General features: G+C 44.5%; 1 protein-coding gene across 1 annotated transcript in view; it reads left to right on the top strand.

The window, feature by feature from the left end:
* Positions 1-15,677, top strand: part of emilin1b (elastin microfibril interfacer 1b) — a 69,010-nt gene that overhangs the window by 39,223 nt on the left and 14,110 nt on the right. Inside the window, exons 2-5 of the mRNA XM_029729363.1 lie at positions 9,777-9,899; positions 11,808-12,025; positions 12,195-13,325; positions 13,608-14,711. Of these exons, the coding sequence (XP_029585223.1) occupies positions 9,777-9,899; positions 11,808-12,025; positions 12,195-13,325; positions 13,608-14,711 (2,576 nt within the window). The remainder of the gene's footprint in view (positions 1-9,776; positions 9,900-11,807; positions 12,026-12,194; positions 13,326-13,607; positions 14,712-15,677) is intronic.

Raw genomic sequence — 15,677 nt, 5'->3', positions numbered from 1 at the left:
GGAACTGGCAAAATGTCACCACTTGTCAAAATGTTCCTTGTTTTACTATGAGTACTTTTGTACCCTACAAGGATAGTAAAACCTAACACACACACACACACACACACACACACACACACACACACACACACACACACACACACACACACACACACACACTAACCCTAAACCTAACCCCTAAGCCTAAAATAGCATTTTTCTTGTGGGAACTGGCAAAATGTCACCACTTGTCAAAATGTTCCTTGTTTTACTATGAGTACTTTTGTACCCTACAAGGATAGTAAAACCTAACACACACACACACACACACTAACCCTAAACCTAACCCCTAAGCCTAAAATAGCATTTTTCTTGTGGGAACTGGCAAAATGTCACCACTTGGCAAAATGTTCCTAGTTTTACTATGAGTACTTCTGTACCCTACAAAGATAGTAAAACCAAACACACACACATACAAACAAACACACTACTCCCCATTGGGCCCAGGAGGGTGGGCCGTGTTGTTATACTTTATGTTCAGCCTTCACAGGATGCACTTAGATTGATGAGGTCCTGGCCCCATGGGAGGCTGAGACTGCATGGTGGTGAATGGTGGTGACGTAAACCAATAGGGTCTGGGTGAGGTGCCTGTTTACAATGTCTGCTGGATTAACTGATGGGGGTTGAGGCCCCTCACATCATCATCATCATCTTAGGGCGACAGCGACATGGGGTTCTCCCATCTCTAGTCATACTGTATGGGAGAATGCCAAGGGAGGGGGATGCAGGCAGTTACTGGGAGTGGTTATGGTGGAAGCGGATGGAGACCTCTTGTGTAATGCATTGGACAGATAGAGACTGTTTTGAGGGTGCCAAAACAATAAACATGTAGCCAAACCCTTTATGATTAATGAGAAACATCCTCTCAGTTAATTGGGGTGCACTCTGGGACCATCTGCGTTTGCTGTGTGTGTGTGTGTGTGCGTGCTCATGTGCATATGTGTGTGTGCGTGTGTGTTGTAGGAACGTAACATGGCTTTGTCATGGGACTCCCTTGCATGGTTTGCAGCTGTGTGACAGAGGAAAAAGGTCAAAGGTTGCTTCTGATGTAAGACCACCGCCCTGGCCTTGAGGCTGTAAGCGGGGGCACAGTGCCTCTGTGGAAGTGATTCTGGGTCATAAAGATAGGAAATGTGGGGGGTTTGAAATCAGACCTGGACCATATAACATGGCTGGTCGCAACTGCAGACCACACATACTGTAGCAGACCACACATAGCTCTAAGCCTGGTCCGAAAACCAAGAAGAAGATTAGTAGTTAGTCAGTGGTGTAAGAAGGAACCAATTGTCATACTTGAGTAAAAGTAAAGACACCTAAATAGAAAATGACTCAAGTAAAAATGAAAGTCACCAAGTAAAATACTACTTGAGTAAAAGTCTAAAAGTATTTGGTTTAAAATATACTTAAGTATCAAAAGTAAAAATATAAATAATTTCTAATTCCTTATATTAATTAAACCAGATGGCACATTTCAGTTTTTTATTTATTTATCGATAGCCAGGGGGACACTCCAACACTCAAACATAATTTAGGCAGTAGGGATGACCAGGGTTGTTCTCTTTATAAGTGCATGAATTGGACCATTTTCCTGTCCTGCTAAGCATTCAAAATCTAACAAGTACTTTTGGGTGTCAGGTAAAATCTATGGAGTAAAAAGTACACTATTGTCTTAAGGAATGTAGTGAAGTAAAAGTTGTAAAAAATATAAATAATAAAGTACAGATACCACAAAAAACTACTTAAGTAGAACTTTAAAGTATTTTTACTTCAGTACTTTACACTACTGTAGTTAGTTGATCAACCTAGACTCAGGGGTAGACGTAACATAATAAAGGAAATCCGGGACACTGAAATTAGTAAGATATGTTACATTTGGTACGGTATGTATTCATTTGTGGATGTCCATCTATTTCAGATGATGTGTTACAAACTACAATTTGACACCTTGTAGAGCAGGGTTCTCCAACTGGTGTCCCGCGGCCCGAATTTGGCCCGCAGCTGGTTTTATTTGGCCCTCCAATTTTTCAGAGCAAAAATTTTTGGGGACAAGACTATAAGAAATGGTTCCAAGTATTCCCACGCATAATAGAGAGAAATGTGATCGTATACAAATGTAAGCAAGGTTTGATATTATGTTTTAGTCAAACATACTGTATCTGTTTGGGCTTCTTGAGGTCAATTTGTCATCTACAAATTATTTGTAATTATGTTCTGGCCCCCCGACCATCCGCTCCCCCAAAAATCGCCTGTGGCTGATTCTATTTGATGATCCCTGTTGTAGAGTCTATGCCCTAGGCAGTTCTGGGCGAAAGTGGGGGTGCAACTCAATATTAGGAAGGTGTTCCTAATGTTTGGTATATGTAACATGTCTCCCATGGGAGCAAACAACATCTTAGACATTTCGAAGTTCACTTTTTGGTTGAGTGCAGACACTGGTTTTGAAGTTCGCAGGCAGGGCTACTTCATCACGTAACCATGACCGACTCATGTCCGCTACATATACTCAGTGTATATTATAAACTGGGTGAATCGAGCACTGAATGCTGATTGGCTGACAGCCGTGGTATATCAGACCGTTTACCACGTGTATGACAAAACATTTATTTTTACTGCTCTAATTACGTTGGTAACCAGTTTATAATAGCAATAAGGCACCTCGAGGGTTTGTGGTATATGGCTGCGTTGCGTCGTGCATAACAACAGCCATTAGCCGTGGTATATTGGCCATATACCACACCACCTCGGGCCTTATTGCATATTTATACCATGGCATTTTAGAATTCTTGATTCTGATTGGCTTTAAGGGCATTCTAGAGCATGAATTACTTCCCTATAACGCATGGTAACTCAGCAAGGTAGAATTCAATGGCTACAGTTCATTATTAAATGTTCTATGTTTGAGCTGCTTTTGAAAGCACAAGTCGAATTGAAAACATTATTGGCATTGTTGAATTAGATTTTCATTAAAGCAAGCTAGGACTGATTTGGTTTGGTTAGCTAAACTAGCAAGTGGTTACCAAGGCAACTACTGTAGCTATCTAGTAAACTTGCAATGCTACTTCAATGAATGTTGAACACATTCAAATTAACACATTTCTTGCAACAAAACTATTAAGTTATAGCCATGGTATAAAAGGGATAATCAACTCAGGGCTCTATGCGTTCTCTGGAAAATGGTGCAACTCCGTGGAAGGTTAGTTTCACTAGTGAGGACCTGCCTTACAACAGGCCTACAAGCCCTCAGTCCAGCCTCTCTCAGCCTGTTGCGGACAGTCTGAGCATTGATGGAGGGATTGTGCATTCCTGGTGTAACTCGAGCAGTTGTTGTTGCCATCCTGCACCTGTCCTGCAGGTGTGATGTTCGGATGTACCGATCCTGTGCAGGTGTTGTTACACATGGTCTGCCACTGCGAGGATGATCAGCTGTCCATCCTGTCTCCCTGTAGCACTGTCTTAGGCATCTCACAGTACTCACATTGCAATTTATTGCCCTGGGCACATCTGCAGTCCTCATGCCTCCTTGCAGCATGCCTAAGGCACGTTCACGCAGATGAGCAGGGACCCTGGGCATCTTTCTTTTGGTGTTTTTCAGAGTCAGTAGAAAGTTTTCATAACTGTGACCTTAATTTCCTACCGTCTGTAAGCTGTTAGTGTCTTAACGACCATTCCACAGGTGCATGTTCATTAATTGTTTATGGTTCATTGAACAAGCATGGGGAAACAGTGTTTAAACCCTTTACAATGAAGATCTGTGAAGTTATTTGGATTTTTACGAATTATCTTTGAAAGACAAGGTCCTGAAAAAGGGACGTTTCATTGGAGTTTACATTGGATGCCATGTCCACTTGAAAAACAGTACTGAAAATGATTATGTTTGTGCAAAATATCAGATAAAGATTGCCAGTCCTGGTTCCCTGGATCAACAGGTGATGACAAATAAATCCAGTCAAATAATTTTTTTATTTTATTGACAGGCTTCTTCTTCTTCACAGTGCAATGGCAACAAAAGTGACGGGTGACAAAGGTGACATAGGGAAGGAATCAAATCAGTGACATTGTAAATATACTAAAATATATATTTATACACTTAACAAAAATATAAATGCATCATGCAACAATTTCAAAGATTTTACTGAGTTATAGTTCATATAAGGAAATCAGTCAATTTAAATGAATTCATTAGGCCCTAATCTATTGATTTCACATGACTGGGAATACAGATATGCATCTGTTGGTCAAAGATACCTTAAAAAACGTTAGGAGTGTTAATCAGAAAACCAGTCAGTATCTGGAGTGACGACCATTTGCTTCATCTCCTTCGCATAGAGTTGATCAGGCTGTTGATTGTGACCTGTGGAATGTTGTCCCACTCCTCTTCAATAGCGTACACGTCGCTCCAGAGCATCTCAAACATGCTCAATGGGTGACATGTCTGATGAGTATACAGGCCATGGAGGAAATGGGGCATTTTCAGCTTACAGGAATTGTGTACAATTCCTTGCAACATGGGGCATGACATGATGTGATGGCGGCGGATGAATGACACAACAATGGGCCTCAGGATCTCGTCACGGTATCTCTGTACATTGAAATTGCCATTGATAAAATGCAATTGTGTTTGTTGTCCGTAGCTTGGAGCACTCTGTTCACAACGTTCACATCAGCAAAACGCTCAACCACATGACGCCATACACATGGTCTGTGGTTCTGATGCTAGTTGGACGTACTGACAAATTCTCTAAAACGACATTGGAGGTGGCTTATGGTAGAGAAATTAACATTACATTCTCTGGCAACATCCTTGTTGGACATTCCTGCAGTCAACATGCCAATTGCACTATTCCTTCAAAACTTGAGACATCTGTGGCATTGTGTTCTGACAAAACTACACATTTTAGAGTGGCCTTTTATTGTCCCCAGCACAAGGTGCACCTGTGTAATGGTCATGCTGTTTAATCAGTCAAACCTGTCAGGTGGATGGATGATCTTGGCAAAAGAGAAATGCTCACTTACAGGGATGTAACAACATTTTAGAGAAATCCACTTTTTATGCGTATGGACAATTTTTTTGATATTTTATTTCAACTTATGAAACATGGGACCAACACTTTACATGTTGCGTTTATATTTTTGTTTAGTGTATTTTTAAAGACCTATAGTGTATAGGCATATAGTATGGAATAACTACAGTGCACTAGCAGCATGGAATTATAATGAAAGTACTGTATTTCTACATAGTGCAATTAGGTGACATAACTATTGCACTGTTCCGGTAGACTAAAGTGATTTAAGCGTGTACAGAATATGAATAAATGGTATGTCTGTGGTAGGGTGCAGTAGATAGCCCAGGGTTCAGCTGCTGGATCAGTCTTGTGGCTTGGGGGTAGGGCTGGCTTTGAGATAGGTGGTCCGAGACTTGATGTTAACCCTCATTGCAGCGGATCCCTCTCCCCTGGGCGCCACCCTCACAATCGAAGACCCTTTTCAGGTAACTGGTGACCTGAATCTGGACTGCCTTAGTGGCATCTCGGATTGCAGGGTTATTCCGAATGGTTCCTATACACAAAGAAATTACATTGAGTTACATTTCAATTGCACAATGTCTTACAAGTAAAAAAAAATTAAATACTTAAAAGTAACACATTTAATAATATCAAAACTTACTGTGAAGAACGGTCTTTAGAAACAAGTCCTTGAAACAGACCTTATCCCCTGCTCCAGTCCAGGTTGTGCCGATGGCAAACCAGTTTGACAGAATGCAAGGTAGCATCTGCCACACTGTCGACTTCAGGTCCTTGGCAACCTTTACAGTCAGAAACCTAAGCTACAAATGCAAAGTATTACAAATGACACATTATGTTAACATACTTCCATCCCCCACCCTCCTATATTTTATATACAAGGATTGTGAATGTCTGTAAAGACAGTTATCAGATTTCCAATAAGTATTTACATGTAATATAAATGCCTTATTTTAATATTCTGAGCGGAGGAATTTAGAACATGCTGCTGTCACTTCAGATTACGATGGTCGCAACAGCAGGGTCAAAGATGAATGTCTCTTTCTCCTTCCTGTAAAACGCAATGGCTATATAAAATTCGAAACACACTTACAAGTCTCTCCTGGAGCTCGGTGTCTTGGCTCAGCCTGGTCTCCAGCAGGTCCAGGTCTCGCCGGTCCTCCAGCGGGAGGTTGATATCATAGACAAGGAAAATTCTCCAACCGACCCATTGGCCTGTTGATAGGCTAACAAGGTTAGCCTATCTTGTTATCAATCTCAAGTGTTCGTTCATCCACTGTTCCCATACGCCACGGTATAACACAGTAAGTGTGTTATACAGATCTATATGGAGAAACAAAGAGCTAGTTAATCACAGTCACACTAATAAAAACAATTACAGACCATGATGTTTAAGGCTACACCAAAAATACATTTGTAGGGCTGACCCCAATTATTTGACTGTTCGATTGGTCGTTAGGCTGTTGGTCGACCAAGATTGTTATAGTCAAGCAGTAACAAATATATATATTGTCACACCCTGATCTGTTTCACCTGTCTTTGTGATTGTTTCCACCCCCTCCAGGTGTCGCCCATTATCCCCTGTGTATTTATACCTGTGTTCTCTGTTTGTCTGTTGCCAGTTTGTTTTGTTCATCAAACCTACCACCGGTTTTCCCCTTGCGCCTGTCTTTTCTATAGTTCCTAGTTTTGACCTTTCTGCCTGCCCTGACCCTGAGCCTGCCTGCCGTCCTGTACCTTTGCCCCACTACTCTGAATTACCGACCTTTGCCTGACCTGACCCTGAGCCTGCCTGCTGTCCTGTACCTTTGCCTGCAGGTGTTTGATTAATAAATGACGCTACAAGCTTGGCACACCTGTATTCGGGGAGTTTCTCCCATTCTTCTCTGCAGATCCTCTCAAGCTATGTCAGGTTGGATGGGGAGCGTTGCTGCACAGCTATTTTCAAGTCTCGCCAGATATGTTCAACATGAGAAACAGACGCTACACAAGTCCTCAACTGCCAGCTTCATTAAATAGTACCCGCAAAACACTAGTCTCAACGTCAACAGTGAAGAGGCGACTCCGGGATGCTGACAAAGATAACTTCCTGTTGAGGTTTTTCGGCTTCTTCTGTGGGGTTTAAGAGCTGACGCCTCCTACTGTACGGTTTAGGGAGTGGCATTTATTGCTAGAAAGAAACCATTTGTATTGACTCAAATATATAGTATATTAAATCAATTTCAAAAATGTAGACTATTTTTGGCCATAATCTATAATAATTAAAACTGTAAATTATTAGGTGTATCACTTAATTGTTTCATCCTCAATGATTGTAAATGCATTATGCCCACATGTGTGGCTGTATTGTGTTTTTAAATTGGCAAATAAATCTAATCAAATTAAAATCACAACAAATGTAAGGTATTTATAGAAACAACAAAAACTGCTTGCAGCCTCTGGCTGGCTGTGGTTAGCTGGAAGGTGTCAGGCCGAATTTGAGATTAGAAAAATTCCTTGCTATTGTCTTTCAAATTAGCTCATGGCTAGATGGCTTGCCTTGGCCTTATAGCTGTCCTCTGAGTGGAGGCAAAGTGCTAGAAATGCAAAAGTGGCCTGCCAAGGGTTTCTAGCGGTCCTATCTTGAACAGCAAACTCCAGGAATTTATAGCCTTGGGTGTAAGGAAGGCAGCAAACAGCAAGTGGGAGGACATTTTCTGCTATCTGGGAAGTGAGAGCATGCCGTACTGAGAAAGAGAAGCAGGGGAAAAAAGAGAAAGAGAGGAAGGGATGGTTTTGGGAAGAGATTACATTATTGCCATTTGTTATCATTTCCAAATGAGGCTTGCAACATAGACACACCAAAGCCTTTGTCCCAGTGCCAAAAGCGCATCATGGAGGAATGTTGCTGCTCGAAGAAATCTCAATCAAGAGCCATGCCGGATGGTTAGGCTAGTTAGAACATTCTGTATTTGTGCCAATAAAGCTGCAGACTGGCTTATCTGCTCAAACACAGGACAGATGTCAGATGTGGGGAGAAACAGGGCTTCTCACTGGCACTAGAAAGTAGTAAGCTCAAGCTTGAGAATATGAGTAATACAAATGCATGGCCTGGTTAATTTGGTATGCTAAGAAATGTATTGCATGCATACTGTGTCTTTCCCATGTGTCTTAAATCCAATCGTTTGAAAAGTGATGCAATGATGATGAATCCAGAATGTAAAGCCTCAGTGGCAGACAGACCACAGTGCCTCAGTGGCAGACAGACCACTGTGTCAGGCCATTGACAGTCAGACAGCTGATCATCTCCTCTCCCCTTTCCTCTCCTCTCCCACACAGTGTGGTCTGTTTGTTGATCTTGCCTGGCAGACTAAAACCAAACCTGTTTTTCCAGGAGGGAGTTAATGGTCTGAATTTGGTCTGGTGTTCTAGTGTCACACTGGTCGCAGGTTAGCATTTTTCGTCATGAATCTTGTTCTGGAGGCAGCTCTGCAAAGGGGTCACTAGCTGGCACAGCCACAAAGTCATAAAATCTGATTTTAAACTTAACCCTAACCTTAACCACAATGCTAACCCTAATGCTTAACCCTAACCTTAGATTAAGACCAAAAAGGACATTTTAGTTTTCATACATTTTAACAGTATAGCTAATTTTGACTTTGCAGCTGGACTATCTACTGTAAGGGGAAATTGCTCAGTTCTGCCTCCAGGAAAAGACTCAGTACAATAAACGCCAACCTGCTGTTTGGTCTATCTGTTCCACATTAAGAAATGGAATGGAATGGTTAGAATGGGCCCAGTACCATCATTGAATGCCTGAGCATTTGTGTTTTGTTCGGAATAGTTCCTAGTTTATTCCTACTGTTCTCTGCCAGTGGTCGGTCTCAGTGCTCTGTACCATTCTTCTAAAGTACAGTGGTACAGGTTTTTGTAACAAACTAGCACTAGGATATGATAAAGCATCATGTTGTACAACCAATATCAGAGCACAACTTTTTAGTGCCTGCAAGTCTACTGTTCTATCCCAACGTTACATCCCATGCAGTGTTCTACCTGTGTTAAACTCTGCCAGATTCATGTGACTGAGCGTCCAGAGTCCAGCTGCTGACAGTGTGACCACAGAGAGAGTTGGTTTGCTCTGCAGGGGACCGCGACTACAGCACACTGACTACACACTGGCTACACAGCGCCTTTCTCTGCAGAACCTAGTCTTTTACCAGGCCATAGCGGCCCCAGACAAAACTAGCCCTAAATCAACAGTGGCCCTGGGGCTGCTATGGAAAAAGTGACAGACCAGCTGCCTTAAATCTTAATGCCACTCCCTCTGCAGTCAGCTCAGTGCTGTCTCCCTCTGGTTGAGTCCCAAATGGCACTCTATTCCCTATGGAAACTGGTCAAATCTAGTGCAATTTTTACTGCACATAGCTGTAATTCTACTAAGCCCCTACTGCATGTTAGTTAAGACAGAAGTGTCTTGTCATCCTACGCATGACAAGACCATGATAGTTACTCATACATGAGATACTGGAGTATTCCCAGCAATGAATCACTTACCGGTACCTAACTTATACATGATTAAACTGTACACTCCCTCTCTTTCACTAGTATCTCATCTCAGCTTTGAATACTTAGTGTATTCCCTTGATTTGTATGCAATCTCTGATCTCTAAGCTTATGTGCGTACAGTATGCGCATGAATCAATCTCAAACTAACCTCCTCCTTCTCTCACTCTGTAGAAACTGGTGTGCGTATGTGGTGACAAAGACAGTGAGCTGTGTGGTGGAGGATGGAGTGGAGACCTACGTCAAGCCTGACTACCACCCCTGCTCCTGGGGCACGCAATGCTCTCGCATGGTGACGTGAGTATGCTCCTAACACACGGTACTACCACCTGGTGCCGTATACTTACTCTTACACATTTCATTTAAACATGTATACCCAGACACCCACTGCATGAATCAGTCTTTGCCCATCTACTGTATACAGACAGAGGATAACGTGATGAAAGAATGCCAAGACTGAGGGGAATTGTGTAAGAAGGACCTTTTGGACCTAATGCCCCTAATGTCTGCCAACACACACACTCACACATGCTGCTTATGGAATGAACAGATTGGAAAGACAGACGTGTGACGACTCGCAAAACTTAACCAATATTTCTGGTAAATCAGGAACTTTTTGACTAATCTGAAGCCCATACTATACAGCCTCCCTCTCTCTCTCTCTCTTCATCTCCCTTCTCTCCTGTCTTTCTCTATCCTTCTCTTGAATGATTCTAGGCATGGCAGTGGTAGGCTAAGAGCTGTCATACTGTAATTGACATTTGTGTGATGGACAATGCCGTGGCTGTACAAGCTGAGTCCTGTTGATTGAAGGCCTTCTACTGCCAGAGCCTCTGTCTCTCTCTCTCTGATGCTCTCTCACTGCTGGGAAACAGATGACTGTGTATGAGCCTGAACCATACAGCACATATACAGGAAAGAAAACAATGTATGCCTTTTCACGCACAGGGGGATTAATTGTGAAACATTTATTTCCTTCTCAGTTTAAAGGGGAAAATAAAAAAACAGCTTCTTCTGAACGTGGTCCAAGCAAAATTTAGAAATCTGGCTGTGTACGTGTGTGTCGAGCGCATGTGTGTGGAGCGTGTGTGTGCATGTGTGTTTGTTTGTTTGACAATGCTTTAAGATCTAATTTTGGAGTTTGGCTTCTACTCTCCATTGCAACATGCAGTACATTTGCTACAGCCTGAGGAGTTAATTCAGAAATGTGCATACAGTGGAGTACTCTCATCCATCAGAGAGGGGAGGGGTCTCCTATGAACTACGGTTATCTGACCAATGAAAACGAAGGGTGGTGGTCAGCTTGAGTTTGAATTAGGTTCATGTAAATATTGGGCAACTTGACTTGGGTATTGCGTTTGTTCATACAGTAATTAAGTATGTTTTGGCAGTTATCACAAATGTGTGCTATCAAATGCAGTGCAATCTGTTTTCCCAATCCTGAAATTCTTGCTACTTTTTCCAGATTACATGATTGGGTAAAAGGAGAATGCTACGCATACCTACCATGCTTAAGTCTTTCACAATAGAGAGTGGCAGGCATTTCTGATGCTGTGTGGAAAGGAGCTGGTGGATTGATAACAAACATGTTAAGGTCTGAATAGTTTCCTTGTAAATGATTTAATCAACGTTGGTATCCGGTGAATACCAGGGTTTAGAGTTACCTCAAAGTGCCTGTCAGGGCAGAAACCAGCGTCTGCTGTTTAAGCTTTGTGTTCATGCCTCCAAGCCCAGGAACGAAATTAAAAACCCAAATTAAATAGAAAATGTAATTAGGCAGAAAATGCCTGGCCTCTTGCTTTGTGGCCTGTAATGACTGAGTTTGGATTGACACATAAACATTCTCCAAACTGAGGCCTTTGACTGAGAGCAGTTTCAAGAGTTCAGAATTGCACACAGGCCCATTGAAACTCAATGGTAATTTCCCTTACTCAACATCTAAGGGAAATGACGGATATTGTATAAACAAAATGAGTGAAGTAGTCAAATAAAACAATGTCCAAGGCTCTTCAGTTAATGTTTAATGTTATGTTCTGCCAACCACATGCGACCAATTATGATTGCATAGCATCAGATACATGAGCATTTAGCAGACACTCCTGTCTAGTGTGACCCAAAATACACGCATTCAATTTGGATAGGTGAGACAACCTCATTGCGAACCACTTCACCATTGTTGTCGTTGTTGTCTCTGATTCTCAATAGGTATCGAACATATATGAAGCCACGGTACAAGGTGGCCTACAAGATGGTGACAGACATGGAGTGGAAATGTTGCCATGGTTACACTGGGGACGAATGTAGCGAGGGGCCGAGCGGAGGGTCTGGGACCCAGATTGGTACAGCCAGACCCCGGCCGAAACCATCCCGACCGGGACAGACTGGAACCGGCACAGGTCACGGAGGACAGAATGGGGGAGACGGTAGGTGGAAGTCTGTTTGTCCTGCTCCTCCTCTATATCTCCCTCTTCTTCTTCTTCCTACTGCTGTCCTCCTCTATGTCCCCATGTCACTCCTCAAATGGTATGCATGATGAATCTATTACTATATACAGTAGATTATAAACTGTAATATAATGTGTTTGTGTTCCAGGGCGAGGAGACGGCGACAAGATGCGGCAGCTGGAGGACAAGATCCAGAGCCTGACCAAGGACCTCCATGACCTGCAGTCCACCCTGAGGGGCATGAATGAACGCTTCCAGGAGGAAATGCACAAACCGGGTTTCACCGGTGGAGGCACCAAGACCCCGGCGGACTCAGCCCAGCCCGAGATGAAAGAGACCATCCACAGCATCCAGACCAAACTGGACCAGCTGGACAACCGGACCCAGGCCCACGACAAGACCCTGGTCAGCATCAATAACCACCTGCTCAATGGGAATGCTGGAAGTGGGAATGATCTTGGGGGTGGCGCTGGTGGCTCCTCTGGAGGCACCGGTGGGTTTAGTGGCGGGACGCTCAGCATGCTGAAAGAAGAGATCCTGAGAGAGCTGGAGAGGAGGGTGTCGCTGTCCTGCTCCTCCTGCCAGTCTGGGGTGGAGGACCTGCGAATGCAGCAGCAGGAGATCAGGGAGAGGATCCAGGTGCTGGAAAAGCAGCTGAACACAGTGGACGGACGCTACCGCCAGAGCCTGGACGGCCTAAGCCGGGAGGTCACACGCTCCCAGGGCTGCTGCAACACTGTCACCGACCTCAAGAACAGGGTCACAGATGCAGAGAGAAAGATCAGCTCTGTGTCGGAGAACTACAATGTCATCCAGAACCGCCTGGATAAGGAGTTTGGAAGTGGTGGTGGTAGTCATGGCGGCGGAGGTTTCGGAGGAGGTGGCTTTGGACCCGGTGGTGGTGGCTTTGGACCCAATGCTGGCAGCGGGTTACCCAAGGTTATAGATGACAGGCTGGATAGCCGTCTGAAGGACCTGGAGAGGCGGGTGAACAGAACAGTGCAGCACACAGAAGAGAGCTGCACCTTAATAGAGAACGACTTGAAGGACTACTTCCACCGTGAGCTCGGTGACCTCCGAACCGTGTTCCTGGACCGCTTCGATGCCCAGGGCTACCGCATCGAAGACATAGAGCTGGACGTGGGCATCTTAAAGGACAGAGTGTCGGACCACGACAAGAAGCTGACCCGCCTGGAGAACTCTACGGCACTCCTAGACAAGAGTCTGACTGACTGTGGCTGTGGAGGATTAGGAGGAAGAGCTGGAGGAGTGGTAGAAGGTGGAAGAGGAGATGGAGGAGGAAGAGGAGGAAGTGGAGGAACAGGGGGAACAGGAGGGAGAGGAGATGGAGGAGAATGGGGAGGAGCTGGAGGAGGAGTAGGGGGAGGAGGAAAAGGAGATGGAGGAGGAAATAAAGGAACTGGAGAAGGATGGGGAGGAGCAGGGGGAGCAGAGGAAACCGGAACTGGAGGAGGTGGAGATGGAGGAAGAGGAGGAACAGGGGGAACCGGAGATCGATGGGGTGGAGCTGGAGGAGACAGAGGAAATGATTACAACGGAGACTCTGTGAAGTCTATCACGTGGAGGGTGGTGGCTAACGAGGACGAGATCCGCCGCTTCGACACACGTATCAAGGACCTGTCCGTCTCAGGCGACTCACTAATGGACAAGGTGGTGGACCTCAGCCACGACATCCGTAAAATCAAAGCCCTGACCGGAGACAATGGCGAGCACTTCAACCGCATTGTCACAGAGATCGAGACACTAGGTCGTTGCGTGGACGACTGCGACATTTGCGGAAGAGTGGAAGACGAGTTGAAGAAGCTGCAGAACCACACGCAGTACACTCTGAACCGCTGGGAGAAGGACATCAACGCCATCCGGACACGGGTGGACTCAGACCAGAGCTCCTGTTCGCAGGTGTGCTCCACCCTGCAGGAGGAGGTGGGAAAACTCCAGGAGGATGTGGAGAAGTGTAGTGGCCAGTGTAAGATCCGCCTTGTGACCCCAACAACAGGAGGCGGCACTGGAGGAGGCCTGGATGACCCCCAGAAGCCCCTGGATGGCCACAGTGTGATTGGAGGAACGTCTAACAACGGCCACCTCAAGTCCCTGCAGGGCGAGCTGTCTGAGGTCATCCTGACCTTCAGCTCCATTAACGACACTCTGAGGGGCCTGGAGCACACAGTGCAGAAACACGGCAGCATCATCACCGACCTTGGCAACACAAAGAACAAGATCATCTCGGAGCTGGACAAGATCCAGCAAGACGTGACCGAGCACATTGAGGAGAGTCGCAACCACCTCGACCAGGTGGATCGGGATGTGCGCCGTTTCGAGAACACCCTGGTGGTGGAGATGGGTGACTGCAAGCGCTCTGGTGACGGCCTGGAGAAGAGGCTGTCCAAGATGGAGGGTGTGTGTGGACAGCTGGACGGCATCTCGGACTCGCTCCAGAAGATCAAGGAGGGGCTGAACAAGCATGTGTCGGGCCTGTGGAACTGTGTGAACGGCCTGAACGCCACGGTCATCTCCCACGGAGGGGTCATAGAGAACATCCAGACCACTCAGCTGGACGGGATCCACGGGAAAATCAAGAACCTCAATTCGTCCATCAGCCACATCCTCAAGGAGTTCCAGAACCTCTCGGAACAGGACCTGACCGGTGAGTGTGTTGTCTTGACACTATATTTCTTCCCTTTCTCCCAGCTGTTTCAAAAGTTATGATCTAGATCAGGGATTAGCAAATACAGTCCTCGGGTGCCTGATTGGTGACACACTTTCCCACCAGCCCTATAGCTAACATACCTGAATTAACTAATTGCAATCTAAACTGAAGACCATGATTATTTGATTATTGGAGTCAGGTGTATTAGCAGGACTGAGGTTGCCTTTCCCTTGATCCAATGTAGGTAACTACAGAAACTAAACAGTGCATGGTTTGGACATATAGAGCATGTCCATTTAGACATGATTTACATTGCCAATGTTTGAGAATTTGTTGAGTTCATACTGATTCAATATAGTGATATGTTAATGAAACCTATCCTCACTCACACATGTTTTGCTTTGTAAGTGTGCAGTTGGTTAGAGGTTTGAATGGTACACTGCTTTTGGTAGAACTGTACTAAAACCATAATGTGTCTTAAAAACGCCAGGCTAACCTTGTCCTGTCTATACTAGACCAGTATATGAGACACAGCACAACCAGTGGATATAAGAACACAATGAACAATGGTGTGTATGTAAAGTTTAAGTAACACATTTGCAACAAGGTGTCAACATACAAAACGATGCTAGCTACAATACACACTGAGACCTATCAAACACCAACAAAGAAACAGACTGTTGATTACAAAAACATTAATAATCCAGTCATTTAAACAAATGTTTGTAATATGTGAGTCTCACACATTATTAAATGGTGGCCTGCTATTAGTATGTGTATGTCTGTTAGTGTTATGCAGTCTTTCATAACTCTCCTTGAAGCTTCTCGGGTCGCATAGGTCTTAGGTCTTAGTGTTCAAATAATTCAATTATTCTGTGTCTGGTGGGAACATAGAAATATATTGAGGACTCTAGATGGATATAACTCATTTTAGCATGGACATTGCCAGTAGCCCTATCCACT

Source organism: Salmo trutta, chromosome 33 (genome assembly GCF_901001165.1).
Source record: "Salmo trutta chromosome 33, fSalTru1.1, whole genome shotgun sequence".
In the NCBI taxonomy this organism is placed as follows: Eukaryota; Metazoa; Chordata; class Actinopteri; order Salmoniformes; family Salmonidae; genus Salmo; species Salmo trutta.
This window is presented reverse-complemented; position numbering and strand designations above follow the sequence as displayed.